Genomic DNA, 27,500 nt, shown 5'->3' on the forward strand with positions numbered 1-27,500 from the left:
TGGTTCATCTACTTATTGACATTATTTACACATTACTTTGTCTGTTTCAGTCACTATGTTATTTAGTCACTACAGTAATTGTGTTCACATCCACAGGAACCACATGGGTTAGTCTACTCTATACAGTATTTACAACCTTACTAGTGTTCACTTCAGAGCCACAGATAATTCATCTCGTTATTGACATTATTCACACATTACTTTTGTCTGTTTCAGTCACTATGTTATTTAGTCACTACAGTAATTACAACTTGTGTTCACATCCACAGGAACCACATGGGTGAGCCTACTCTATACAGTATTTACAACCTTACTAGTGTTCACTTCACAGCCACAGATGGTTCATCTAGTTATTGACATTATTCACACATTACTTTGTCTGTTTCAGACACTATGTTATTTAGTCACTACAGTAATTGTGTTCACATCCACAGGAACCACCTGGGTTAGCTTACTCTATACAGTATTTACAACCTTACTAGTGTTCACTTCACAGCCACAGATAATTCATCTCGTTATTGACATTATTCACACATTACTTTTGTCTGTTTCAGTCACTATGTTATTTAGTCACTACAGTAATTACAATTTGTGTTCACATCCACAGGAACCACATGGGTTAGTCTACTCTATACAGTATTTACAACCTTACTAGTGTTCACTTCACAGCCACAGATGGTTCATCTACTTATTGACATTATTTACACATTACTTTGTCTGTTTCAGTCACTATGTTATTTAGTCACTACAGTAATTGTGTTCACATCCACAGGAACCACATGGGTTAGTCTACTCTGTACAGTATTTACAACCTTACTAGTGTTCACTTCAGAGCCACAGATAATTCATCTCGTTATTGACATTATTCACACATTACTTTTGTCTGTTTCAGTCACTATGTTATTTAGTCACTACAGTAATTACAACTTGTGTTCACATCTACAGGAACCACATGGGTGAGCCTACTCTATACAGTATTTACAACCTTACTAGTGTTCACTTCACAGCCACAGATGGTTCATCTAGTTATTGACATTATTCACACATTACTTTGTCTGTTTCAGACACTATGTTATTTAGTCACTACAGTAATTGTGTTCACATCCACAGGAACCACATGGGTTAGCTTACTCTATACAGTATTTACAACCTTACTAGTGTTCACTTCACAGCCACAGATAATTCATCTCGTTATTGACATTATTCACACATTACTTTTGTCTGTTTCAGTCACTATGTTATTTAGTCACTACAGTAATTACAACTTGTGTTCACATCCACAGGAACCACATGGGTGAGCCTACTCTATACAGTATTTACAACCTTACTAGTGTTCACTTCACAGCCACAGATAGTTCATCTAGTTATGGACATTATTTACACATTACTTTGTATGTTTCAGTCACTATGTTATTAAGTCATTACAGTAATTACAACTTGTGTTCACATCCACAGGAACCACATGGGTGAGCCTACTCTATACAGTATTTACAACCTTACTAGTGTTCACTTCACAGCCACAGATAGTTCATCTACATATTGACATTATTTACACGTTACTTTTGTCTCTTTCAGACACTATGTTATTTAGTCACTACAGTAATTGTGTTCACATCCACAGGAACCACATGGGTGAGCCTACTCTATACAGTATTTACAACCTTACTAGTGTTCACTTCACAGCCACAGATGGTTCATCTAGTTATTGACATTATTTACACATTATTTTGTCTTTCAGTCATTATGTTATTAAGTCACTACAGTAATTACAACTTGTGTTCACATCCACAGGAACAACATGGGTGAGGAACATTGTTTATGTTTTTATGACCTATCGGTGATTAGGGTGTTGTGTTTCCCCCCTTCCAGTTTTCTTAGTTTTTTTTCTGGCCAGTTTCCCCGTACCGCACGCCAGCGCCGGGGCTGACTTCCAGGCGGCGATCTGGAAGGGGTAATTCCAAGCCCCGATGCCGACGCACACCCCCAGAGGTTCCCTGCGCGTGTACGCAAACGATCCACCTGGCAACTGCACATGCTGACCTGCACAGGTAAAAAAAAAAAACTGATATTCTTCCAATGTGATGTGAAGGTGTCACACACGTGCACCCACCAGCCAGACCGCAGGCCAGTCCAGCATAGTACTCCACACACAGTCTGCCAGAGTCCACGTCCAGACGGGCCTCTGTGATGGACTTCCCGTTGTTGACCACTTCCATACGGGCGATCTCCTCTCTCCTGTTCTGTGCGTGGAAAACCAGTCAACAAACCACACACATATTGTGATGATAACTTAGTCATTTCCATGATAGCATACTTGTGAGACTGTTAGCATGCCAACATATTTTTTGCTAGTGTCTCTTATTTTAGGATGCTCACGTTTTATGCTACATTTTTTGCTACTTTCTACATCTACACCAACAAATACTGCATTTTGGTATGTCTTCTTACCCAGTCATACGCTAGCTTCTTAACGTTAGCATGCTAGTATGCTAACTAGGGATGTTAACAATTAATCGATTTTCGATTAATTGCCGTTAAGAAATTACCCGATTAAAATTAACGATTTCAATTAATTGACAATTCCGTTCTGTCACGGTCGGTGCGGTGGTTTTCTGTGTGAAGGTAATGCTGAGTTTATACCTCGCTAGTCCACACGAGGGAGTTGTTGCTTATTGTACTTTTTCCAAGCAGCAACACCATCACGTGACCAGCCCTACATGTCCGCTGTACACATGAGAGTCCACATGCGAGAGAAGAAAAACAAACATGAAGCGACGCAAGAGAAGTGCTGTGTGGGAACATTTCACCCTAAAAGAGGACGATGCAACGTGCAAAATATGTAAGGCTGTTTTGAAGTACAACAATTCAACCAGTTCGTTAAATTACCACCTAAAAAGTTTACATGCCGCTGTGCTTGGAGGAGAGAGTGGAGGCGGAGCACGGCCAGGCCAGCCCTCCGTCGCCGAAGCGTTTTCCAAAAGAAAAGCGGTGTGTGATGACGCACGGGCAGAGGGCATCACCCAGAGGATTTGCAACATGGTTGAAAAGGATATGCTGCCTATAAGCATTGTGGATGGCAAGGGGTTTCGTGAGTTGATGAACTATTGTGAGCCAGACTACCAAATCCCTTCTCGAGAAACAATAACAACCCGCATAGAGGCTCGCTACAAAAGAAAGAAAGCCGAGCTGAAAGCACGACTGGCCAACACGCATGTAGCAATAACCACTGACTGTTGGACGTCAAATACAACAGAGAGCTATATCACCGTCACTTGCCACTACATGGAGGACTGGCTGATGAGGTCGGCAGTCCTAGCCACAGAGAGTATGCCGATGAGCCATACGGCTGATAATTTAGCAGAACGGCTGAATGAAATTGTGCATGCATGGGGGCTGACCGGGCGAGTGATAGCCTGTGTTCACGACAACGCGAGTAACATCGTCTTAGCAAACAGCCAACCTCGAGTCGACTGGGCCTCTGTTCCATGCTACACCCATACCCTACAACTGGCCATCAACGATGGTTTCGCTGGGACCCTGCACCAAGTCATCGCAGCTGCAGGAAGATTGGTCAAACACTTTAAGCACAGCACTAAAGCCACCAAAGCGCTGGAAACCAAGCAAGGCCAAATGGGCTTGGAACGCCACCAGCTCATTCAATCCTGCAAAACGAGGTGGAATTCAGTCTGTGACATGTTTGCGAGACTGGTGGAGCAGCGGTGGGCGGTGTGCGCCGTACTATCAGACCGCACGTTCACCAAGCTGTCTGATGCTCGGACACTTGAGATCAGAGACGACCACTGGAAAATCATGGAGGAAATGGGCCCTGTTCTAGTCGCTCTGAAGACAGCAACTACCGTGATGTCTACAGAGACTGAGGTAGAGTATTACTTTACCCCCCCCCCCCTTGCACGATTTTGTCATTTGAATTTGAATGCTACTTTATGCATATCACTGTTCTCTGTGTAATATATTTCCAATGTCATATATTATGAGTAAAAAAAAAGGGGGAAAGAAAACGTAAGCTTTCTTTTAGTTGACCTTGTACCTATTTACCTAACCTGTGAATCTGTACTGTTATGAAACTTTTCTATACAAAGGAACTAAACTCAACTAATATATATTTTTTTCTTCAGGTGTCCATATCCAACACGTATCCCATCAGCTTCGGTTTAATCGACGTGCACCTCAAGAAGAGAGTCGAGGGAGACTCAGGCAAAGTGGCAGAATTCAAATCTAAAGTGGCTGCTTCACTGAGCAGACGGATGAAGGTAACAGCTAATGTCTATTATTAATATTATTATTGCAGCATCTAATAAATAACCTATACAAAACATACATAGCATTGTACAAAATATGCATTGCCCATGTAAGGTTAGGTGGCACTGCTTGCTTATTATATTAATAATTGAAGTTATATTATTTATTTGTTTTTATTTGACACAGATTGCATCTGATGACTTCCTAACATCAACCCCAATGATAGCAACGATGGTGGACCCTCGGCACAAGCACCTGTCATTTCTCAGCCCAGCCAGGAGGATTTCAGCAAATGCCAAACTGCTTGAACTGGCTCAAGCAGAAGATGTGAGCTCCACATCCACAACAGCAGATGGAGCAAGCTCTGCCTCTGCCAGTACCACTGGAGAGGAGGAGGAGGGGGCTCAGCCAGACGTGCCTGTCCAGGAAGCTGCACCACAGAGACACACATCTGCTATGGTTCAACTCCTGGGTGCCTACTACACCAACCAGGTCACTAATGATGTGGAGAGAGAGCTGGACAGTTTTCTGAAGGATGCTGTGCCAAACCTTGATTCTGATCCCAATCATCCCACAGATTGGTGGGGAAAAAATGAAGCAAGGTATCCGAGGTTGGCAAAAGTGGCAAAACGATACATGTGTATCCCTGCTACATCAGTGCCTTCTGAACGCGTGTTCTCAGCATGTGGCCTTACTGTAACCAAGCTGCGCTCACGGCTCACACCTGAGCATGTAGACATGCTCATATACTTGAATAAAAATGAATAAGCAATTGTACCCATGGGCCATGTTACATGTATGAGGCAGAGAGCCTTCTCTAAAATGTGACTTTTCCCTTTGTTAAAATTTCAATTGTCCACCTGCCTGATGATCTAAATATTAAGTTGATTGTTGTAGCCAGGGTTGGCTAAACTTGGCTTGCTTAATATTTTACTATCACGATCACCATTGTCTTTCAGGAATGTTTACTTGAAGTTGTTGTCAGCCTGTTTCAAGCTGACTGATTATTACATTAATGTTTACACTAATAGTTTGTGAGAGACAAACTAAGATGGGCATAGTGCATGCACTTTATTTTATTTTATGCAGTGACATGTTTTTCATTCAGTTCTTCTGTCAGCCTCACTTGAGCCCAAATGTTAAGTTGAATCAATGACTGTTCTTCTGCAGCAGGCTTAGGTTTACTTATTTTGCTGTTACTTACAATTTCAGGGATGTCTGCCTTATATTTTTTCAAGTTGACTGTCATATAGGCACTTTTCCCAGTTCAAGAGGGATTCAATTAATGTTGCAGCTTGCAGGCTGCTAGCCTTCTAATAGTTTGTGAGACAGACTAAGATGTGCATTGTGCATGTTGTGCACTTGATGTTACTTTATTTTTCTTGTCTTTACAGTAGTGAGTGAGTGACATGTTTTTTCACTTCAGTTCTTGTCAGCCTCACCTGAGTCCAAAGGTGAAGTTCTGCAGCAGACTGCAACAGCCAACAGGCTTACTTATTTGCTGCCTGCTGTTACAATTTTCAGGGATGTCTTCCTTGTATTTTTTCAAGTTGACAGATAGGCATTAGGCACCTTTCCCAGTTCAAGAGGGATTATATAAAATAAAGCTAGCTATTATGGCTGCTGCCACTACCAAGTCTTGCATGTGTGACAAGACTAAAGTGCACTTTATATTATATTCCTCATGTTACAAAGATGACTTACTTTTGTATCAAATAAACATTTGATTAGGGAATACAATGTCCTTTGTATTTTATACCAGCAAAATTTTGATTTTGATTTTGTACCTTATTGAGGGGAAATCTCAGATGGGGGGAAAACGCCGCTTTATCAACTAATCGATGATCGATCGATAAGGTTATCAACTATCAATTAATGAAATAATCGATAATTTGCATCCCTAATGCTAACATTAGCATGGCAACATTTCCGCCATAAAACCTTAGAGTCATAACTTGGAATGTGAAACATGCTAACTGTTAGCCTGTTTACGTTAGCATGTTAGCATGCCAACATTAAAGTGCAAGCTTTATGAGCTGATTTTGCAACCATTTACCCTAGCATCATATTACTCGGTATATGACACTTGTCAACTGTTAGCATGCTAATGTTAGCATACTAACATTAACACGCTAACTTTTTAACTCACTTTATGTTTTTTTTTCTCTAATTCCACTGCCATAAAACCTTAGATTCATGTAACTTGGAATGTGAAACATGCTAACTGTTAGCCTGTTTACGTTAGCATGCCAACATTAAAGTGCAAGCTTTTTGAGCTAATTTTGCAACCATTTACCCTAGTGTCATATTACTTGGTATGTGACACTTGTTAACTATTAGCATGCTAGCATACTAACATCAACATGCTAACTTTTTTAGCTCACTTTGTTTTTTTTCTCTAATTACACAGTCGTTTACCTTACTGTCATATAACTTGGTATGTGACACATGCTAACAGATAGAATGCTAAAGTTAGCTTTCTAGCATGCTAAATTTAGCATGCTAACTGTTTGAGCTAGTTTTGAACCTGTTTACCCCAGAGTCATACAACTTGGTACCACACTTGTTAACTTTTAGCATGCAAACGATAGCGTGCTAACTTTATCATCTAATTTTACACTTTTTTCTCTATTTCCGCAGCCATACACGGTACAGCCGTGTTACTTGAAATGTGAGACATGCTAACTGTTAGCATGCCATCGTTTGCACACATGCTAAGTGTTAGCATTTTAATGTGCGCACGGTAACGTTTTAGGCTAGCTCCGTAGCTCATTTTGTACAGTTACACCTAAAACTCACGGATTCGGACACTTGGCACCATCTTCAAAGCACGGTGGCTTCCGATGACCCCCGGCCAGAGGTCCAGGGCACAGATAGCAGGCCCATCTTTCCGCGGGAATTTTCTAGTTTTCTAATATTTCTAATAAGTGTTTTGGCCCATTTACAATGACAATAACAAAAAATATTGTTTTTCATGAGCTGTGGACTAGTATTGTATGTCTGGGTGTGGGTCCTGCTTTGGAAAAATTATATTCCTTTCAGATATCGCATTTAGTTCCCAGTAAAACATTCACATGTTGCACAATGAGATGTAAGCATGGGATCATGTGTACATTACTGCAACTTTGTTTGTAAAATATATATATTTATTAGTATTTCTTTAACATAATAACAACATTTCATGATGAATATTTATAAATTAAGATTCTTAATAAATGACACTAGAATAAGCACACATTTGAGTGGTAAATCATAGTGTGACCACCTGGAATGACACATTATGTGTGGTGGTGGACTTGTCCCACTTTTTGCGTGGCTGTAAACGCATCAGTGACTAAGTCCCGTCTGTGCACTTAGCCAGTTGTGGTTTGTACGGCGGAAAAGGACCAGTTTTGCTTTTTCACCAATGTTTTGGTCATGTGTTTATAAAGAGTTCTGCTCAGTAAAGTGATCGATGGAATTCATGTCCTCCTTAAAGCGTCAGGACAGACGTTGCGATAATTGAAGAGTGACGCTCACCTCGATGATACGTGCCGCCTCTATCATGACCTTTGCCCTCTCCATCCCAGACATCTTACTCCAGGGGCCAAAGGCCGTCTTGGCCGCCTCCACGGCCCGGTCCACGTCTGAGGGCCCACAAGACTCCAGCATGCACAGGACGCGCCCTGCAAAAATATGGTAATGATCCTTATTTGTTCCCAGTCTTTCCCCGATGAATGCATTTATTTGTGGTGGCCCGCCACAGTTAAATTGAACCTGATGGCCCTTAAGCACATTATAATACCACTGTCTGTGAACGCAGCTTGTTTTTGTCCGAACTCTGCGTCTTAACTCATTTTTTACACATCTGTTGGGAAATGACCACATTTCAATGTTAAATCAACGTCGCTACTGTATTTTAATGTTGGTCATTACGGTGGTACTTAATGAGTACTTAGGTCTACTACACTACTGTATTTAATGTTGTCATTATGGTGGTACTTAATGAATACTTAGGTCTACTACACTACTGTATTTAATGTTGTCATTATGGTGGTACTTAATGAATACTTAGGTCTACTACACTACTGTATTTTAATGTTTGTCATTATGGTGGTACTTAATGAATACTTAGGTCTACTACACTACTGTATTTTAATGTTGGTCATTATGGTGGTACTTAATGAATACTTAGGTCTACTACACTACTGTATTTAATGTTGTCATTATGGTGGTACTTAATGAATACTTAGGTCTACTACACTACTGTATTTAATGTTGTCATTATGGTGGTACTTAATGAATACTTAGGTCTACTACACTACTGTATTTAATGTTGTCATTATGGTGGTACTTGATGAATACTTAGGCCTACTACACTACTGTATTTATTGTTGTCATTATGGTGGTACTTAATGAATACTTAGGTCTACTTCAATACTGTATTTAATGTTGTCATTATGGTGGTACTTAATGAATACTTAGGTCTACTACACTACTGTATTTAATGTTGTCATTATGGTGGTACTTGATGAATACTTAGGCCTACTACACTACTGTATTTATTGTTGTCATTATGGTGGTACTTAATGAATACTTAGGTCTACTACACTACTGTATTTTAATGTTTGTCATTATGGTGGTACTTAATGAATACTTAGGTCTACTACACTACTGTATTTTAATGTTGGTCATTATGGTGGTACTTAATGAATACTTAGGTCTACTACACTACTGTATTTAATGTTGTCATTATGGTGGTACTTAATGAATACTTAGGTCTACTACACTACTGTATTTAATGTTGTCATTATGGTGGTACTTAATGAATACTTAGGTCTACTACACTACTGTATTTAATGTTGTCATTATGGTGGTACTTGATGAATACTTAGGCCTACTACACTACTGTATTTATTGTTGTCATTATGGTGGTACTTAATGAATACTTAGGTCTACTTCAATACTGTATTTAATGTTGTCATTATGGTGGTACTTAATGAATACTTAGGTCTACTACACTACTGTATTTAATGTTGTCATTATGGTGGTACTTGATGAATACTTAGGCCTACTACACTACTGTATTTATTGTTGTCATTATGGTGGTACTTAATGAATACTTAGGTCTACTTCACTACTGTATTTAATGTTGTCATTATGGTGGTACTTAATGAATACTTAGGTCTACTACACTACTGTATTTAATGTTGTCATTATGGTGGTACTTGATGAATACTTAGGTCTACTACACTACTGTATTTAATGTTGTCATTATGGTGGTACTTAATGAATACTTAGGTCTACTACACTACTGTATTTAATGTTGTCATTATGGTGGTACTTAATGAATACTTAGGTCTACTACACTACTGTATTTTAATGTTTGTCATTATGGTGGTACTTAATGAATACTTAGGTCTACTACACTACTGTATTTTAATGTTGGTCATTATGGTGGTACTTAATGAATACTTAGGTCTACTACACTACTGTATTTAATGTTGTCATTATGGTGGTACTTAATGAATACTTAGGTCTACTACACTACTGTATTTAATGTTGTCATTATGGTGGTACTTAATGAATACTTAGGTCTACTACACTACTGTATTTAATGTTGTCATTATGGTGGTACTTGATGAATACTTAGGCCTACTACACTACTGTATTTATTGTTGTCATTATGGTGGTACTTAATGAATACTTAGGTCTACTACACTACTGTATTTAATGTTGTCATTATGGTGGTACTTGATGAATACTTAGGCCTACTACACTACTGTATTTATTGTTGTCATTATGGTGGTACTTAATGAATACTTAGGTCTACTTCACTACTGTATTTAATGTTGTCATTATGGTGGTACTTAATGAATACTTAGGTCTACTACACTACTGTATTTAATGTTGTCATTATGGTGGTACTTAATGAATACTTAGGTCTACTACACTACTGTATTTAATGTTGTCATTATGGTGGTACTTAATGAATACTTAGGTCTACTACACTACTGTATTTTAATGTTTGTCATTATGGTGGTACTTAATGAATACTTAGGTCTACTACACTACTGTATTTTAATGTTGGTCATTATGGTGGTACTTAATGAATACTTAGGCCTACTACACTACTGTATTTATTGTTGTCATTATGGTGGTACTTAATGAATACTTAGGTCTAAGGCTGCAGCTAACGATTATTTTTCTATCGATTAATCTATAGATTATTTTTTTCGATTAATCGGTTAATCTATAGATTATTTTTTTCGATTAATCTATAGATTATTTTTCCTTTTACCGATTATTTTTTTTATTCAAAATGAAGATGAAAAAATAAATGTAGGCCCGTTTTTTCAAAAGGCATGGCTTTTATTTACAAAAAAAAAGAAGTATGGCCACTCAGTCAACATTGACAACAACATGACTAAATATTCTGTAACAATGTAAACATTTAAAACTTTTAACATTTAACAAAATTAAAAGTAGCTTATTTGCTTTTTAATGTGCAAATATAAAAGTCAACATCCAGTGCAAATCTTAATATTCTGCAATAGTATAAGCATTTCAAAAGTAAAAGTATTGCTTATTTTGCTTTAAAATGTGCAAAAATAAAGATAAACATCCAATACAAAAAAGTGCAAAACGAAATATTCTGTAACAACAGTGTAAACATTTCAACAAAAGTGAAAGTATTGCTTATTTGCTAAAATGTGCAAAAATAAAGATAAACATCCAATACAAAAAAGTGCCAATGTAAATATTCTGGAGCACTGTAAACATTAAGTATTGCTTTTAAAATGTGCAAAATAAACATCCAGTCCAACACAGTACACAATAACCAATTCTACTCATTCCAGTGAGTGTCTAACAGTTGTAAGGAAGAAAGGTTAGCATGTGTACATGTTTGGTTCTTTTCTTGTTTACAATATTCCCAGCAGCTGAAAATAGGCGCTCAGAAGGGGTCGATGTGGCTGGAACGAGAGGTAATTAGCCTTCACCTCAAGCCAGGACTGCGAGTGAGCTGAGCTGTAGTTTATATTTTTAGAAGGTCAACGGGCTCATAGTGATGTTACTAGTAGTTGACTGGGAGGTGTTTATTATCATTTGGGGAGAGTCCGCTGCCTGATGCTCACCTGCTAAACACATATCTGCTCCACGCTGAAGCGCTGACTACATGCGCTCTGAATACACACTGCTGATTGGCTGATAATGCTTCGTGTGTACCAATCAGATGGTTGTGTGGGTGGGACAATGCTGCGTGTGTACCAATCAGATGGTTGTGTGGGTGGGACAATGCTGCGTGCTGAGACAGACGCAGAGGAGCGAAGCAGCTTGTTAAGACTTTAGCAGCTAAAGTTAGCTTTAGCTTAGAAACTCGTTCGGTACACCCCCGTGCCGAACCGAAAGCCCCGTACCGAAACGGTTCAATACAAAACACGTACCGTTACACCCCTAGCAGATACAAATGACACAGTCATGTTTTTGTGTAATGATGACAACGTATGCTCGTGCGGACGATTGACTAGTTGGTTTTCTTTTCAAATGTTCGTTCATAGCCGTTGTGCTGCTATGATAGGCCATTTCCGCTCGACACAGTGTGCATACAACAACATTATTAGGCCGTTTATTGAAATACTCCCACACTTTTGACCACTTTTGGCATGCTTTTCCCCCCTCGCTCGCACCGCTCGCATCGTCTGCTTTGATCGTCTGCTTTGCGGTCCGCCATGACGGTAGTGTGACGTAAATATGCGACGCGTCGACGCACAAAAACGGCGTCGACGTATTTACGTAACCGATGACGTCGACTACGTCGACGCGTCGTTTCAGCCTTACTTAGGTCTACTTCACTACTGTATTTAATGTTGTCATTATGGTGGTACTTAATGAATACTTAGGTCTACTACACTACTGTATTTAATGTTGTCATTATGGTGGTACTTGATGAATACTTAGGTCTACTACACTACTGTATTTAATGTTGTCATTATGGTGGTACTTGATGAATACTTAGGTCTACTACGCTACTGTATTTAATGTTGTCATTATGGTGGTACTTAATGAATACTTAGGTCTACTACACTACTGTATTTAATGTTGTCAATATGGTGGTACTTAATGAATACTTGGGTCTACTACACTACTGTATTTAATGTTGTCATTATGGTGGTACTTAATGAATACTTAGGTCTACTACACTACTGTATTTATTGTTGTCATTATGGTGGTACTTGATGAATACTTAGGTCTACTACACTACTGTATTTAATGTTGTCAATATGGTGGTACTTAATGAATACTTAGGTCTACTTCACTACTGTATTTAATGTTGTCATTATGGTGGTACTTAATGAATATTTAGGTCTACTACACTACTGTATTAATGTTGTCATTATGGTGGTACTTGATGAATACTTAGGTCTACTACACTACTGTATTTAATGTTGTCATTATGGTGGTACTTAATGAATACTTAGGTCTACTACACTGCTGTATTTAATGTTGTCATTATGGTGGTACTTAATGAATACTTAGGTCTACTACACTACTGTATTTAATGTTGTCATTATGGTGGTACTTAATGAATACTTAGGTCTACTACACTACTGTATTTAATGTTGTCATTATGGTGGTACTTAATGAATACTTAGGTCTACTACACTACTGTATTTAATGTTGTCATTATGGTGGTACTTAATGAATACTTAGGTCTACTACACTACTGTATTTAATGTTGTCATTATGGTGGTACTTAATGAATACTTTGGTCTACTACACTACTGTATTTAATGTTGTCATGATGGTGGTACTTAATGAATACTTAGGTCTACTACACCAGTGTTTTTCAACCTTTTTTGAGCCAAGGCACATTTTTTGCGTTGAAAAAATGCGGAGGCACACCACCAGCAGAAATCATTTAAAAAAAATGAAACTCAGTAAAAAGTCGTTGTCGCAACTGTTGGATATGACTTTAAAGCATAACCAAGCACGCATCACTATAGCTCTAGTGTTTTAGTTCTTGTCTTGCGCTCCTATTTTGGTGGCTTTTTCTTTTTTGGGGGTATTTTCCTGTAGCAGTTTCATGTCTTCCTTTGAGCGATATTTCTACTTTGTTTAAGCAATCAAGAATATTTCAGGTGTTTTTATCCTTCTTTGTGGGGACATTGTTGATTGTCACGTCATGTTCGGATGTACATTGTCTTTGCTCCGCAGTAAGTCTTTGCTGTCGTCCAGCATTCTGTTTTTGTTTAATTTGTAGCCAGTTCAGTTTTAGTCTCGTTCTGCATAGCCTTCCCTAAGCTTCAATGCCTTTTCTTAGGGGGCACTCACTTTTTGGTTTAAGCATTAGACACCTTCTTACCTGCACACTGCCTCCCGCTGTTTCCCACATCTACAAAGCAATTAGCTACCTGCTGCCACCTACTGGTATGGAAGAGTATTACACGGTTACTCTGCCGAGCTCTAGACCAGTGTTTTTCAACCTTTTTTGAGGCAAGGCACGTTTTTTTGTCATTTAAGAATACGAAGGCACACCACCAGCAGAAAAGTTTAAAAAAATGATACTCCACCAGGTCGTCGTGCCTTATTTTGAGTTTGTTGGTGTTTTCCTGTGCTTTAGTTCTTGTCTTGCGCTGTTGTTTTGGTGGACCTTCCTGTTTTGTTGGTGATTTCCTGTAGCAGTTTCATGTCTTCCTTTGAGCGCTATTCCCCCGCACCTGCTCTGTGTTAGCAAGCAAGGCTATTGAAGTTGTTGCTACCCTTCTTTGTGTGGACATTGTTGATTGTCACGTCATGTGCGGATGTACTTTGCGGACGCCGTAAGTTTTTGCTGTCGTCCAGCATTCTGTTTCTGTTTACTTTGTAGCCTGTTCAGTATTACTTTCGTTTTGCATACCTTTTCCTTTTGTTAATTTTTGGTTTAAGCGTTACATATCTTTTTACCTGCACGCCGTGGTCTACATATTGGGATCACAACAAACCATCCTCGTCTCACCCCACACATTTCGACTTTTACAAAGCAATTAACTACCTGCTGTCACCTTCTGACATGGAGTATTACGTGGTTACCCTGCCGAGTTCTACACAGCACAGACACTAAGCAGCGGCACATTACTTGCAGATTATAATTATTCATTTGCAAAAAATATTTTTTGGACCAATTAGTGAAGTTTCGTAATTTCCCACGGCACACCAGACAATATCTCATGGCACACAGTGGTTGAAAAACACTGCTCTAGACACTCAACGACAACAACACATCATTTGCAGACTACAATTACTGGTTTGCAAAAAAATATTTTTAACCCAATTAGGTGAAAATAGATCATCTCCCACGGCACACCAGACTGTATCTCACGGTACACTAGTGTGCCGCGGCACAGTGGTTGAAAAACACTGTACTACACTACTGTATTTAATGTTGTCATTATGGTGGTACTTAATGAATACTTAGGTCTACTACACTACTGTATTTAATGTTGTCATTATGGTGGTACTTGATGAATACTTAGGTCTACTACACTACTGTATTTAATGTTGTCATTATGGTGGTACTTGATGAATACTTAGGTCTACTACGCTACTGTATTTAATTTTGTCATTATGGTGGTACTTAATGAATACTTAGGTCTACTACACTACTGTATTTAATGTTGTCATTATGGTGGTACTTAATGAATACTTAGGTCTACTACACTACTGTATTTAATGTTGTCATTATGGTGGTACTTAATGAATACTTAGGTCTACTACACTACTGTATTTATTGTTGTCATTATGGTGGTACTTGATGAATACTTAGGTCTACTACACTACTGTATTTAATGTTGTCAATATGGTGGTACTTAATGAATACTTAGGTCTACTACACTACTGTATTTAATGTTGTCATTATGGTGGTACTTAATGAATACTTAGGTCTACTACACTACTGTATTTAATGTTGTCATGATGGTGGTACTTAATGAATACTTAGGTCTACTACACTACTGTATTTAATGTTGTCAATATGGTGGTACTTAATGAATACTTAGGTCTACTACACTACTGTATTTAATGTTGTCATTATGGTGGTACTTAATGAATACTTAGGTCTACTACACTACTGTATTTAATGTTGTCATTATGGTGGTACTTAATGAATACTTAGGTCTACTACACTACTGTATTTAATGTTGTCATTATGGTGGTACTTAATGAATACTTTGGTCTACTACACTACTGTATTTAATGTTGTCATGATGGTGGTACTTAATGAATACTTAGGTCTACTACACTACTGTATTTAATGTTGTCATTATGGTGGTACTTAATGAATACTTAGGTCTACTACACTACTGTATTTAATGTTGTCATTATGGTGGTACTTGATGAATACTTAGGTCTACTACACTACTGTATTTAATGTTGTCATTATGGTGGTACTTAAGGAATACTTTGGTCTACTACACTACTGTATTTAATGTTGTCATGATGGTGGTACTTAATGAATACTTAGGTCTACTACACTACTGTATTTGATGTTGTCATTATAGTGGTACTTGATGAATACTTAGGTCTACTACACTACTGTATTTAATGTTGTCAATATGGTGGTACTTAATGAATACTTAGGTCTACTACACTACTGTATTTAATGTTGTCATTATGGTGGTACTTAATGAATACTTAGGTATACTACACTACTGTATTTAATGTTGTCATTATGGTGGTACTTGATGAATACTTAGGTCTACTACACTACTGTATTTAATGTTGTCAATATGGTGGTACTTAATGAATACTTAGGTCTACTACACTACTGTATTTATTGTTGTCATTATGGTGGTACTTGATGAATACTTAGGTCTACTACACTACTGTATTTAATGTTGTCCATATGGTGGTACTTAATGAATACTTAGGTCTACTACACTACTGTATTTAATGTTGTCATTATGATGGTACTTAATGAATACTTAGGTCTACTACACTACTGTATTTAATGTTGTCATTATGGTGATTTCTGAGGTGGGTTTGAGATTTAGAGTCTCCCTAATATGACAACTATGGAGATTAAAGGGACCATGAAAAGTACACGAGGCCTTAAAAACTATTTTGTTTGTATTATATACAACTATGCCAAAATGGTCCTTATAGAATCCCCTTTAGGATGACATCATCAGTCTTTCACATTATGTGCACAATCTTTTTGACCCACTCTCCTTTATAACAGTTAACTTGTAAAAAAAAAAAGTCCCACTGACATTGGACTTTGGACCGGGTTTTACAAAACACCTTTTTTCTATCCAGTCTGTAGAATATTTGCCTGTGTCATTTTGGATCATCACCCTGTTCATGACCCGGTCAATCCCACACATACTCGCATGAATAAGGGAGCGTAAAACACGCACCAATATGTTTGCGTGTGTTTATGAGCTTGTCTAGATGTGTTTGGTTTCCACTCGTAAAAAACAAAAAGTCTACACTTTAGCACGCCAATTGGCAATTAAAATGTATCCTCCTTCCGAAGCACACCAGCAAACCGCACATTAAGTAGTATGTATTTTTCTGCACCAAACAGACAATGTGTTTGCGTGTTTTTATGAGCTTGTTTAGATGTGTTTGGTTTCCACTCGTAAAAAACTAAAAGTCTACACTTTGGCACTCCAATTGGCAATTAAAATGTATCCTCCTTCCGAAGCACACCAGCAAACCGCACATTTAGTAAGTAGTATGTTTCTTTGTACACCAAACAGACATGTCTTACCTGTTGCAGGCTCGTATACGTTTTCCCCATTGCCCTTTTCTCTGCTCGTCCTCCTTTTTCCTCCCCAGAAGTTGAGCGGTGCAGTGACGTTCACGGTGCCCGAGGAGAGGCTCCGCACGGCCGCAGACCGTGAAGCAGCTGCGGGCTGTCGCAGGAGGAGCCCAGCGAGCGTCTGGAGCATTTTCTATGTGAGTTGCGTCCAACTACTGTCAAAGCGCACAAACAGTCCCGGGGGGAACACGCTTTCTCCAACTAACGCTATCAAAAATAAAACCGGGCATGTTTTACGTGACGTATTTGCACTTCCTGTTATCGATCATTTGTCATGCACGGGTTTCAGGGAATAACTTCTCGCAACATAAAAAACAGTGAAACACAAGTTGTTGTGTTTACGTTCTTCTTTTTTGGTTTTAAGACAGGTTGCAACCGTAACTTTAAATGTACGTATGTAAAACAGATTACAACGATGTTCATTTAGCGACTACATAAAAAACAATAAATATTCTGTTATATAAATATTATATTTTACCACCCTATTTTATAGTTCCTAAAAATACCCATTCTTCATACCTTATGAGTTTACGTTAGCCAGATTTAAACCGGGGGGCGGGACATATGACATACGTCACACAAAACGTAACCGCTGATTGGGTGATATTTGTATGACCAGGAAATAGGAAAACCAAATACAACTTTATGAAAAACAAATAATTGGACTCTGTTATTCAACCCAATGTCCTTCAAATGTTATCTGTCACCACAATATCTTCTGGTTCCTAAAAATACTCTCAGAATTAAATTCTACATACCTTATGAGTTTACGTTAGCCAGATTTTAACCAGGGGGCGGAACATATGGCATACGTCACACAAAACGTAACCGCTGATTAAGTGATATTTTTATGACCAGGAAATAAGAAAACCAAATACAACTTAATGAAAAACAAATGATTCGACTCTGTTATTTAACCCAGTGTCCTTCAAATGTTATACTTTACCACCCTATTTTATAGTTCCTAAAAGTACTCTGAGAATTCCATTCTTCCTACCTTATGAGTTTACGTCCATAGACATGTTATACGTAGATGCAGCAATGGCTGCTGTGACGCGAGAAATTCGGCCGCCATCTTGAAGTGGTGAGGAGCCGGCGAGCAGCCTAAACTGACAGTTGACAGGTAGAAAACAAAGATGCCGGGCTGGTGTTCAGAGTTTTCCTGCTCAAATGAGCGGACTGTTGAAAATAGGAATCGGGAGATTACTTTTCACAAGTAAGATTTGACATTAACGTACTATTGGTTGTATTTTGTGAAAAGAATATTACCACAGAGTTGAGAAGGAGCAAAGATCTTCAATATTTGTATGCGAAAATCCCAAATAAATCTTCTGGGGGAGGATGACCTCCTACAGGGGTTTGGTTTACAAACTTTCAGCCCCACCTAAAACAAAATTCACCAGCCTCCACTGATTATGATGCATTCTCATTTTAGGCAAAGTATAAGACAATACTTTTTTAACAGTATAATTGTAACCAAGAATAAGTCTTCAAGTAACAATATTCAAATACTAACATTGTTGGGTAAGACAGAATTTGGTTGTATTCCTAATGCAGTGAAACAGATTGGTGGTTTTAGCTGATATAAAGACTTTCAGGTGTTTATATATGTTTATGTTTAAGTATTTGGCAGGCGCTTTTATCCAAAGCGACATACATAAAAAATACATATAAAACAATCACTGTCAACATAAATGATAATAAATGATAAATGGGTTATACTTGTATAGCGCTTTTCTACCTTCAAGGTACTCAAAGCGCTTTGACAGTATTTCCACATTCACCCATTCACACACACATTCACACACTGATGGCGGGAGCTGCCATGCAAGGCGCTAACCAGCAGCCATCAGGAGCAAGGGTGAAGTGTCTTTGCCCAAGGACACAACAGACATGACTAGGATGGTAGAAGGTGGGGATTGAACCCCAGTAACCAGCAACCCTCCGATTGCTGGCACGGCCACTCTACCAACTTCGCCACGCCGCCCCAACATGATAATTTAAGGGAAGAATGTAATACAAAATATCAATACAAAGTGTCAAGACAGAATAAACTCTCTGCTGCTGCAGCAACAGAGATACAGTCTATAAGATATATAGATATCTAATGTTGTTTATGTAGGATATACGCATGTATATATAACCTAATCATATTGTTTCTTCAATTTAAAAATAGCTGACCGTTTTTCCCCACTTCTCTGGGATTAGATTCCCAGTTTTGATCTCGGACGTCTGGTCACTTATAGCCAATGTTCCCTCTAATTTTTCATGTGTGTGAGCAAACGCACAAACTCCCTGAGCTTTCAGTGGAGCACATGTGAGCAACATCAGACGTGCACACTGTGGCTACACCAGCGTCACACCCGTCCCAAACCTGACATCATAACAATTTAAATGTTTTATTAAAATTATTTTCTGATATAAGTGATTTTCCCCCTTACAATGACAATAACAAAAAAAACATGTTTTTCATGACCTATGTGCTAGTATTGTATGTCTGGCTGCGGGTCCTACCTTTAAAATAAATGTTACACCTTTCAGAGATTACATTTAGTTCCTGTAACTTTCTGTCTGTAAAATACATCTTTTTATTAGCATTTATGAAATCTTGTGACAACATTTCATGAATAATATCCTTAGATTAACATCCTTAATAAATGGCAGTAAAATAAGCACACATCTGATTGAGGAGTCAAAGTGTTACAACCTGGCATTTACACAATGTGTGGCGTTGAGGTTGTCCGACTTTTTGTGTGGCCATAAACGCAGCACTGGCTAAGTGCCATGAGTGCGTGTGTTGGTGCAGATGAGACAGAGCGAGCGGCTTGTGTTGATATGACGGATGACAAAGTTGGTTTAAGCCTGGTTTGTATGGCAGAAAATGACCAGTTTTTCTAGATGAAAGTTTTTTTACTCATGTTTTTGGTGTGGTTTTTGCTCAATAAAGTGATTGATGGAATTCCTGTCTGTAAAGTGTCTCGACAGACGATAATTGAACTGTGTTGACATAGATTGTTTTATTCATTGGGGCCACTCTTGTTGTCACCTGTCACTCACAGAGTTGCATTGCAAAATCATACAGAATAAATTGTAATGTGTTTATTTTGTTTAGAGTTCAGATGGGATTTTTGATTTTCTGCGCGGCATTAATTTGCTGTGCGCAGAGGACGCGTGAGCAGTGCGCAATTGCGCAGGCGCGCACCTTAGAGGGAACGTTGCTTATAGCATATGAGAATATTCTATTACTGTTAAGCAAACTATGAATAATAAAACATGTGTCCTTTATCATAGCTACACGTATGACAAAAAAGCGCGTGAAAATCAGTGGTATTCAGCAAGGTAAGATGAATTAAATGCGCTGACAGTTCATTGCTCCTGCCAAATGAATTGCACTGAGTGGAGCGGATCACCACTCCAAGATGGCGGCCCCGCGTCTCATCAGCGCCAGTAGGCAGTAGCAGTCGATGCTGCGTACCCTTAGAACAGGGGTGTCCAAAGTGCGGCCCGGGGGCCATTTGCGGCCCGCAGCTAATTGTTTACTGGCCCGCCACACATTCTGGAAATACTATTGTAAAAATAAAAAAGAACATTAAAAAAAGTGGAATGAGGTGAAATGTAACGAGAAAAAAGTTGCAACATTGACACAAAAGCTGCCATGCAGGCTGTTTTTCTTTCTTTTGTCTTTCTTTATTTAAATTTTTTTGCCGTTGCTCAAAAAAAAAAAAAAAAGACAAAAAATTTGTGTTATAATGAATTATTTTCAGGGCTCCAATTACTTCAAATATTTCACTTTAAAATGTTTTATGTGGTAAATATTGCATATATTGTGTAGTAGCCATATAAAAACATCACATTTTTCTTTGACGAAAGCGCATAAAACAAACAAAATAATAGTTCCAGCATAAAATGGACAGATATATCTGAAGTTGATCTCGTAACTTTAGTGTTGAAAGTAAAAGAAAAACCTAATAAAAATGTATCACTTTATGAGTGGGGCACCTTTTGGATCCCAAATATATTTAGTGATTTTTTATTTATCTTTTCACTGTGACTACTCAAAAATATGAAATAATTAAAATCAATGGTGTCCTGCATTATTGATATTTTAGGTCTCTAATTACTAAATACTGCATATTTCAGTTTTACTATAAAAAAAGTAAGTTGTTTTTGACAGAAAAGCCATAAAACATTTTTTTTTAATTTGTATTAATTTATATCAACTTTAAGTTGATATAGAGATTTCCTGTAAGCGTTAAATAATTAAAAAATAATAATAATCTGACTAATTTTTAACATTTTAATGACTGAGACCCTTAATGGTCCCCAGGACCCCTAAAGGTAAAATAAATAAAAAATCCATATATTTTGTTATGGTTTGAAAATGAAAAATATCAAAATGGCCCCCACATGTTTAAATTTTTCCGTGTGCGGCCCTCAGTGGAAAAAGTTTGGACACCCCTGCCTTAGAACATGTCTGAGATGTACCGGGGGGGGGGGACATATGATATACGTCCAACAAAGCGTAACCGCTGATTGGGTGATATTTTTATGACCAGGAAATAAGAAAAACAAATAAAACTTTATCAATAACGGGTTTAATGTCAAGTTTGCGACAATTAAAGGCGGTTAAAACCAACCGAGGGTATATTTATATTTGAATGAGTATATTTTAGGGGTGAATAGAGTGTCGCCGTGTGGATGTGGGAGGAGCTCCGGCGCAGTGATCTTCCCGCACAGCGGCCTCGCCGGCACATTGCAACTATGGCCGGCGACACGGAAACACGCCTACGGGACCGGGGCGACAACACCGACGTGATACGGCAACCTTTTCTCATCGGTGTCTCCGGGGGCACCGCCAGCGGAAAGGTTGGCATCTCAAGTCTTAAAGGGGAGCGGGCTGAGGGAGTTGTCACGCTGGGGGGGGTTTCAGCTTAAACGACGGCGCGGCTGCCGGTTGACCGCGTGGCTTCCTCGCCGCTTGATTGACAGCTCCGTCATCTCTTTTAACCATTGCGCTTCCGGTGCGGCACAACTGCACGTCGACACTATCTAGCCGCTTTTCTCGCTATATTATTAACTTGACATATCCGCCATGAGCCCAAACTGCCAATTGTGTAGGCGGACTATATGACGTCATTTCAGCCATCGAAGACAATAGCTAGCTTGTTTGTCAACACTTGCATTTTTTCCCACATGACAAGCATTTATAAATGACCTAAAAATTATATATTGTCCCTACATTGTTTATTTAACTAAGGTAGTGTTTTGTCTCCAGCTAACGGAAAGGTCTGACCCACATTCGCCAACCGCGACTGTAAAGATTAGAATAAGCGCGCCTGCACGTCCTTTGTTCTTAGAAAGATGAACATTCCCATCAAACATGCTTCTAAGCAGTCATCAAAACCTCTTTTTTTAATGATCATTTGGAGTCTTTTCTGGCCGACCAACGCATGTCTTTTTATGGAGAAAGACTCAGTTCAATAGCCAATCACATTGCTTATGTAAAGACTGCTTAGTTATTATTAAATAACTAATACAATTTAATACACCTTATTTATAAAGTGTTGCCACAGTTACCTTGAAAAACTAAACTGATTAATGACTACTGATTACTCCTTTAGAAAGTAAATTAGTTACTTTACTGATTAGTTGATTTTAAAAGTAACTACCGTATTTTTCGGACTATAAGTTGCAGTTTTTTTCATAGTTTGGCCGGGGGTGCGACTTATACTCAGGAGCGACTTATGTGTGAAATTATTAACACATTACCGTAAAATATCAAATAATATTATTTAGCTCATTCACTTAAGAGACTAGACGTATAAGATTTCATGGCACTGGAGGCTAACCCAGTGTTTTTCAACCACTGTGCCGCGGCAGGTGTGCCGTGAGATACAGTCTGGTGTGCCGTGGGAGATTGTCATTTCACCTAATTGGGTTAAAAATTGGTACATTTTAAGTCTACTTTATACTTCTTATTGTTCCCTTGGATCCTTCCCATCCTTTGTAACTGAGCTACTGTGTGGAAAAATTTCCCTTGTGGATCATTAAAGTTTGTGTAAGTCTAAAAATCTTTTTTGCAAACCAGTAATTATAATCCGCAAATAATGTGCTGTTGTTGAGTGTCTGTGCTGTCCAGAGTGCGGCAGACTAACCGTGTAATACTCTTCCATATCAGTAGGTGGCAGCAGGTAGCTAATTGCTCTGTAGATGTCGGGAACATAGTTTGTCGTGATCACAATATGTAACCGATAGCGGGAAGCAGTGTGCAGGTAAAAAGGTATCTAACACTTAAATCAAAAATAAACAAAAGGCGAATGCCCCTAAGAAAAGGCATTGAAGGTTAGGGAAGGCTACGCAGAACGAAACTAAAACTGAACTGGCTACAAAGTAAACAAAGACAGAATGCTGGACGACAGCAAAGACTTACAGCGTGTGGAGCAGAGACGTACATGACATGACAATCAACAATGTCCGCACAACTAAAACGGTCTTAATTGCGAAAACAAAGCAGGTGCGGGGAATAGCACTCAAAGGAAGGCATGAAGCTGCTACAGGGAAACACCAACAAAACAGGAAGAGCCACCAAAATAACAGCGCAAGACAGGAACTTAAGCACTACACACTGGAAAACAACAACAAACTCAAAATAAGGCACGACAACCTGGTGGAGTTTCATTTTTTAACCTTGTCTGCTGGTGGTGTGCCTCCGTATTTTTTTATTTAAAAAATGTGCCTTGGCTCAAAAAAGGTTGAAAAACACTGGGCTAACCTTTCCTGTGATAAAATGGCAACCAAGGTAATCAAAAAGGTCAACCAACGAACGAGATTTCTCTACAGAATCTCCTCTCTGGTCAACAAAAGCACCATGAGGATTCTGGCGGGAACTCTCGTTCAACCCTTTTTCGATTACGCATGCACCGCCTGGTACCCTAGCACCTCCAAAACCCTCAAATCTAAACTCCAAACATCCCAGAACAAGCTAGTCAGGTTACTTCTAGACCTCCACCCCAGATCACACCTCACTCCTACCCACTTCTCTAAAGTGGGCTGGCTCAAGGTGGAGGACAGAGTTAAACAACTTGCACTGAGCCTAGTCTATAAAATCCGCTACACCTCCCTAATACCGAAGTACATGTCAAACTACTTCCTTAACGTAAATGACCGCCATAACCACAACACCAGGGGGAGTTCCACTAATCACGTTTAACCCAGATTCCGAACTAACAAAGGTCTTAACTCATTCTCTTTCTATGCCACATCAATGTGGAATGCGCTCCCAACAGGTATAAAAGAAAGGGCATCTCTATCCTCCTTCAAAAGCGCAATAAAAGTTCACCTCCAGGCAGCTACAACCCTAAACTAACACCCTCCCCGGATTGCTAATAATCAAATGTAAACAATCAAATGCAGATACTTTTTCTTATGCCTCCTGATCTCTCTCTCTCTCTCTCTCTCTCTCTCTCTCTCTCTCTCTCTCTCTCTCTCTCTGTCTCTCTCTCTCTCTCTCTCTCTCTCTCTCTCTCTCTCTCTCTCTCTCTGTCCACTACTTGCTGTCCATATCCTACCACCCCCTCCAAACCCCTGATTGTAAATAATGTAAATAATTCAATGTGATAATCCTGTGTGATGACTGTATTATGATGATAGTATATATGACAGTATATATCTGTATCATGAATCAATTTAAGTGGGCCCCGACTTAAACAAGTTGAAAAACTTATTGGGGTGTTACCATTTAGTGGTCAATTGTACGGAATATGTACTTCACTGTGCAACCTACTTATAAAAGTTTCAATCAATCAATCAATGGGATTTAGCGATTAGGAGTGACAGATTGTTTGGTAAACGTATAGCATGTTCTATAAGTTATAGTTATTTGAATGACTCTTACCATAATATGTTACGTTAACATACCAGGCACATTCTCAGTTGGTTATTTATGCCTCCTATAACGTACATTCACTATTCTTTATTTATTTGAAATTGCCTTTCAAATGTCTATTCTTGGTGTTGGCTTTTATCAAATAAATTTCCCCCAAAATTGCGACTTATACTCCAGTGCGACTTATGTTTTTTTCCTTCTTTATTATGCATTTTCGGCCGGTGCGACTTATACTCCGGAGCGACTTATACTCCGAAAAATACGGTAAGTTAGAATACAAGTTACTTTATTAGTTACATTCAGCAATGCAGCTACCGACGTTACCCCCGCCGCCTCAACATAAAAATGACAAGCGGTTTTGCCAATAATCACTTTATTTAACATCAACAACTGCACTCAACATAAATACTTGTTTTACATATTAAAAAAATAAATAACGACAGTCTTTCTTTACTGGACATAAATACTTGCAGAGGTGGGTAGTAACGCGCTACATTTACTCCGTTACATCTACTTGAGTAACTTTTGGGATAAATTGTACTTCTAAGAGTAGTTTTAATGAAACATACTTTTACTTGAGTATATTTATAGAGAAGAAACACTACTTTTACGCCGCGCCATTTATCTACATTCAGCTCGCTACTGATTTTTATCGATCTGTTAATGCACGCTTTGTTTGTTTTGGTTTGTCAGACAGACCTTCAAAGTAGGGTCTATCGTATGCCTGCGTTTCACCAATCAAATACAGTCACTGGTGACGTTTCACCAATCAAATGGCGTCACTGGTGACGTTTGACTCCGTTTCACCAATCAAATGCAGTCACTGGTGACGTTTCACCAATCAAATACAGTCACTGGTGACGTTTCACCAATCAAATACAGTCACTGGTGACGTTTCACCAATCAAATACAGTCACTGGTGACGTTTCACCAATCAAATACAGTCACTGGTGACGTTTGACTCCGTTTCACCAATCAAATGCAGTCACTGGTGACGTTTCACCAATCAAATACAGTCACTGGTGACGTTTGACGACTCCGTTTCACCAATCAAATGCAGTCACTGGTGACGTTTGACTCCGTTTCACCAATCAAATGCAGTCACTGGTGACGTTTGACTCCGTTTCACCAATCAAATACAGTCACTGGTGACGTTTGACTCCGTTTCACCAATCAAATGCAGTCACTGGTGACGTTTGACTCCGTTTCACCAATCAAATGCAGTCACTGGTGACGTTTGACTCCGTTTCACCAATCAAATGCAGTCACTGGTGACGTTTGACTCCGTTTCACCAATCAAATGCAGTCACTGGTGAGGTCTGACTCCGTTTCACCAATCAAATACAGTCACTGGTGACGTTTGACTCCGTTTCACCAATCAAACAGAGCCAGGCGGTCACGTGATTAACTGCACATAAAGTTTCAGCGGCAACAAAGCTTAAAGCTTACATGAACTCAACGTCAAATTTGAGGAAGCACATGGCGGTATGTAACGTTAGTAGATATTTTGGCTGTCACCGTAGGCTGATGTTAGCTTCCCTGCTATGAATCGCTGTCAAATGTACATCGTGTGGGGACATTTATTAACGCACTGCAGCCTCATAGAGAGACAGACAAAGATACACACACACACACACACATATGCATGCATACAAACACCAATCAGAAGTGCGCAGTGTGTTCCCAGATGCAGTCCACACCTATCAGTTTATGGTTTGCGTAAAGGCTAACTTGTTATTTTCCTTTGTAATCTCTGCTTACTGAGCCTATGGTGCTGTTAAGTTATTGTGGCTCAATTTGCCTTAACTAGTTTTATGTTAGTGTTATTATTTAATATGTATTATTGTTTTAGTTGCTTAAGAGATATTCCTGGCTCTGAATTTGCTCATTGCTATTTTTATGTTTTTGTGCATTATTTGTTGCCGTCATCATTAAACGAACAGGTTACTCATCAGTTACTCAGTACTTGAGTAGTTTTTTCACAACATACTTTTTACTTTTACTCAAGTAAATATTTTGGTGACTACTCCTTACTTTTACTTGAGTAATAAATCTCTAAAGTAACAGTACTCTTACTTGAGTACAATTTCTGGCTACTCTACCCACCTCTGAATAATTGTTTTATCTATATATGTATTTAAAAACAAAAAACAAAAGTTTTTCTTTACAGCAGTTGACATAAATTATTTTTTTAATAAAATATATTTTTTTACCTGACTGTTAATATTGCAATGGCAAAACCTACAAATATAAATGTAACTATTAAATGATGTTTCACTTTTCTAATGAACACTGAACCTGTTGTTCACAACATCAGAGCAGTTCGGCGTGCTTTTACAAAACAGTGTATAACACCGCATGTTAGCTCTAATTGTTCTATTGTTCTAATCAAGTTATGAGTCAAACAGTGGTGAGTAAACCAGTGGTTGTACCTCATTAACAAAATCTCTCCAACCTCTTGTCAGAAAGTCTATTCCTCATTCAGTGCGGCTTTCAGGTTGCTCTCCATCTGTGCATACTCCGTCTCCAGGTAAGACCAAAAGGATGTTCTGTGAGGCAAGTCCGTGTTGATCG

The 27,500-nt window shown here is 38.7% G+C and overlaps 3 protein-coding genes across 5 annotated transcripts in view; 2 read left to right on the top strand and 1 right to left on the bottom strand.

The window, feature by feature from the left end:
- aldh9a1b (aldehyde dehydrogenase 9 family, member A1b) overlaps positions 1–17,655 on the bottom strand; it is a 32,598-nt gene extending 14,943 nt beyond the window's left edge. The window contains exons 1-4 of the mRNA XM_062047115.1: positions 16,991–17,655; positions 7,780–7,925; positions 2,111–2,240; positions 1,906–2,040 (exon numbers count right to left, since the gene is read on the bottom strand). Coding sequence (XP_061903099.1) covers positions 1,906–2,040; positions 2,111–2,240; positions 7,780–7,925; positions 16,991–17,171 — 592 coding nt within the window. The 5' untranslated portion in view covers positions 17,172–17,655. The remainder of the gene's footprint in view (positions 1–1,905; positions 2,041–2,110; positions 2,241–7,779; positions 7,926–16,990) is intronic.
- On the top strand, positions 2,612–5,791 carry LOC133650180 (E3 SUMO-protein ligase ZBED1-like). Of its 3 annotated transcripts, none has more exons than XM_062047112.1 (4): positions 2,612–3,879; positions 4,137–4,271; positions 4,447–4,752; positions 4,838–5,791. In XM_062047112.1, the coding sequence occupies exons 1-4, from the start codon at positions 2,767–2,769 to the stop codon at positions 4,958–4,960; spliced, it is 1,677 nt and encodes a 558-aa protein (XP_061903096.1). In that variant the 5' UTR covers positions 2,612–2,766; the 3' UTR covers positions 4,961–5,791. The 3 variants fall into 3 exon arrangements, with proteins under 3 accessions (XP_061903096.1, XP_061903095.1, XP_061903097.1); XM_062047113.1 differs by having other exon boundaries at positions 2,628–2,839; positions 2,924–3,879; positions 4,447–5,788; XM_062047111.1 differs by having other exon boundaries at positions 2,613–3,879; positions 4,447–5,790.
- Positions 17,656–21,747: 4,092 nt separating the features above from the next.
- The window catches only part of uck2b (uridine-cytidine kinase 2b), a 26,600-nt gene continuing 20,847 nt past the window's right edge, over positions 21,748–27,500 (top strand). The window contains exon 1 of the mRNA XM_062047116.1: positions 21,748–21,907. Coding sequence (XP_061903100.1) covers positions 21,803–21,907 — 105 coding nt within the window. The 5' untranslated portion in view covers positions 21,748–21,802. The remainder of the gene's footprint in view (positions 21,908–27,500) is intronic.

The sequence above is a fragment of the Entelurus aequoreus genome, linkage group LG05, assembly GCF_033978785.1.
Source record: "Entelurus aequoreus isolate RoL-2023_Sb linkage group LG05, RoL_Eaeq_v1.1, whole genome shotgun sequence".
In the NCBI taxonomy this organism is placed as follows: domain Eukaryota; kingdom Metazoa; phylum Chordata; class Actinopteri; order Syngnathiformes; family Syngnathidae; genus Entelurus; species Entelurus aequoreus.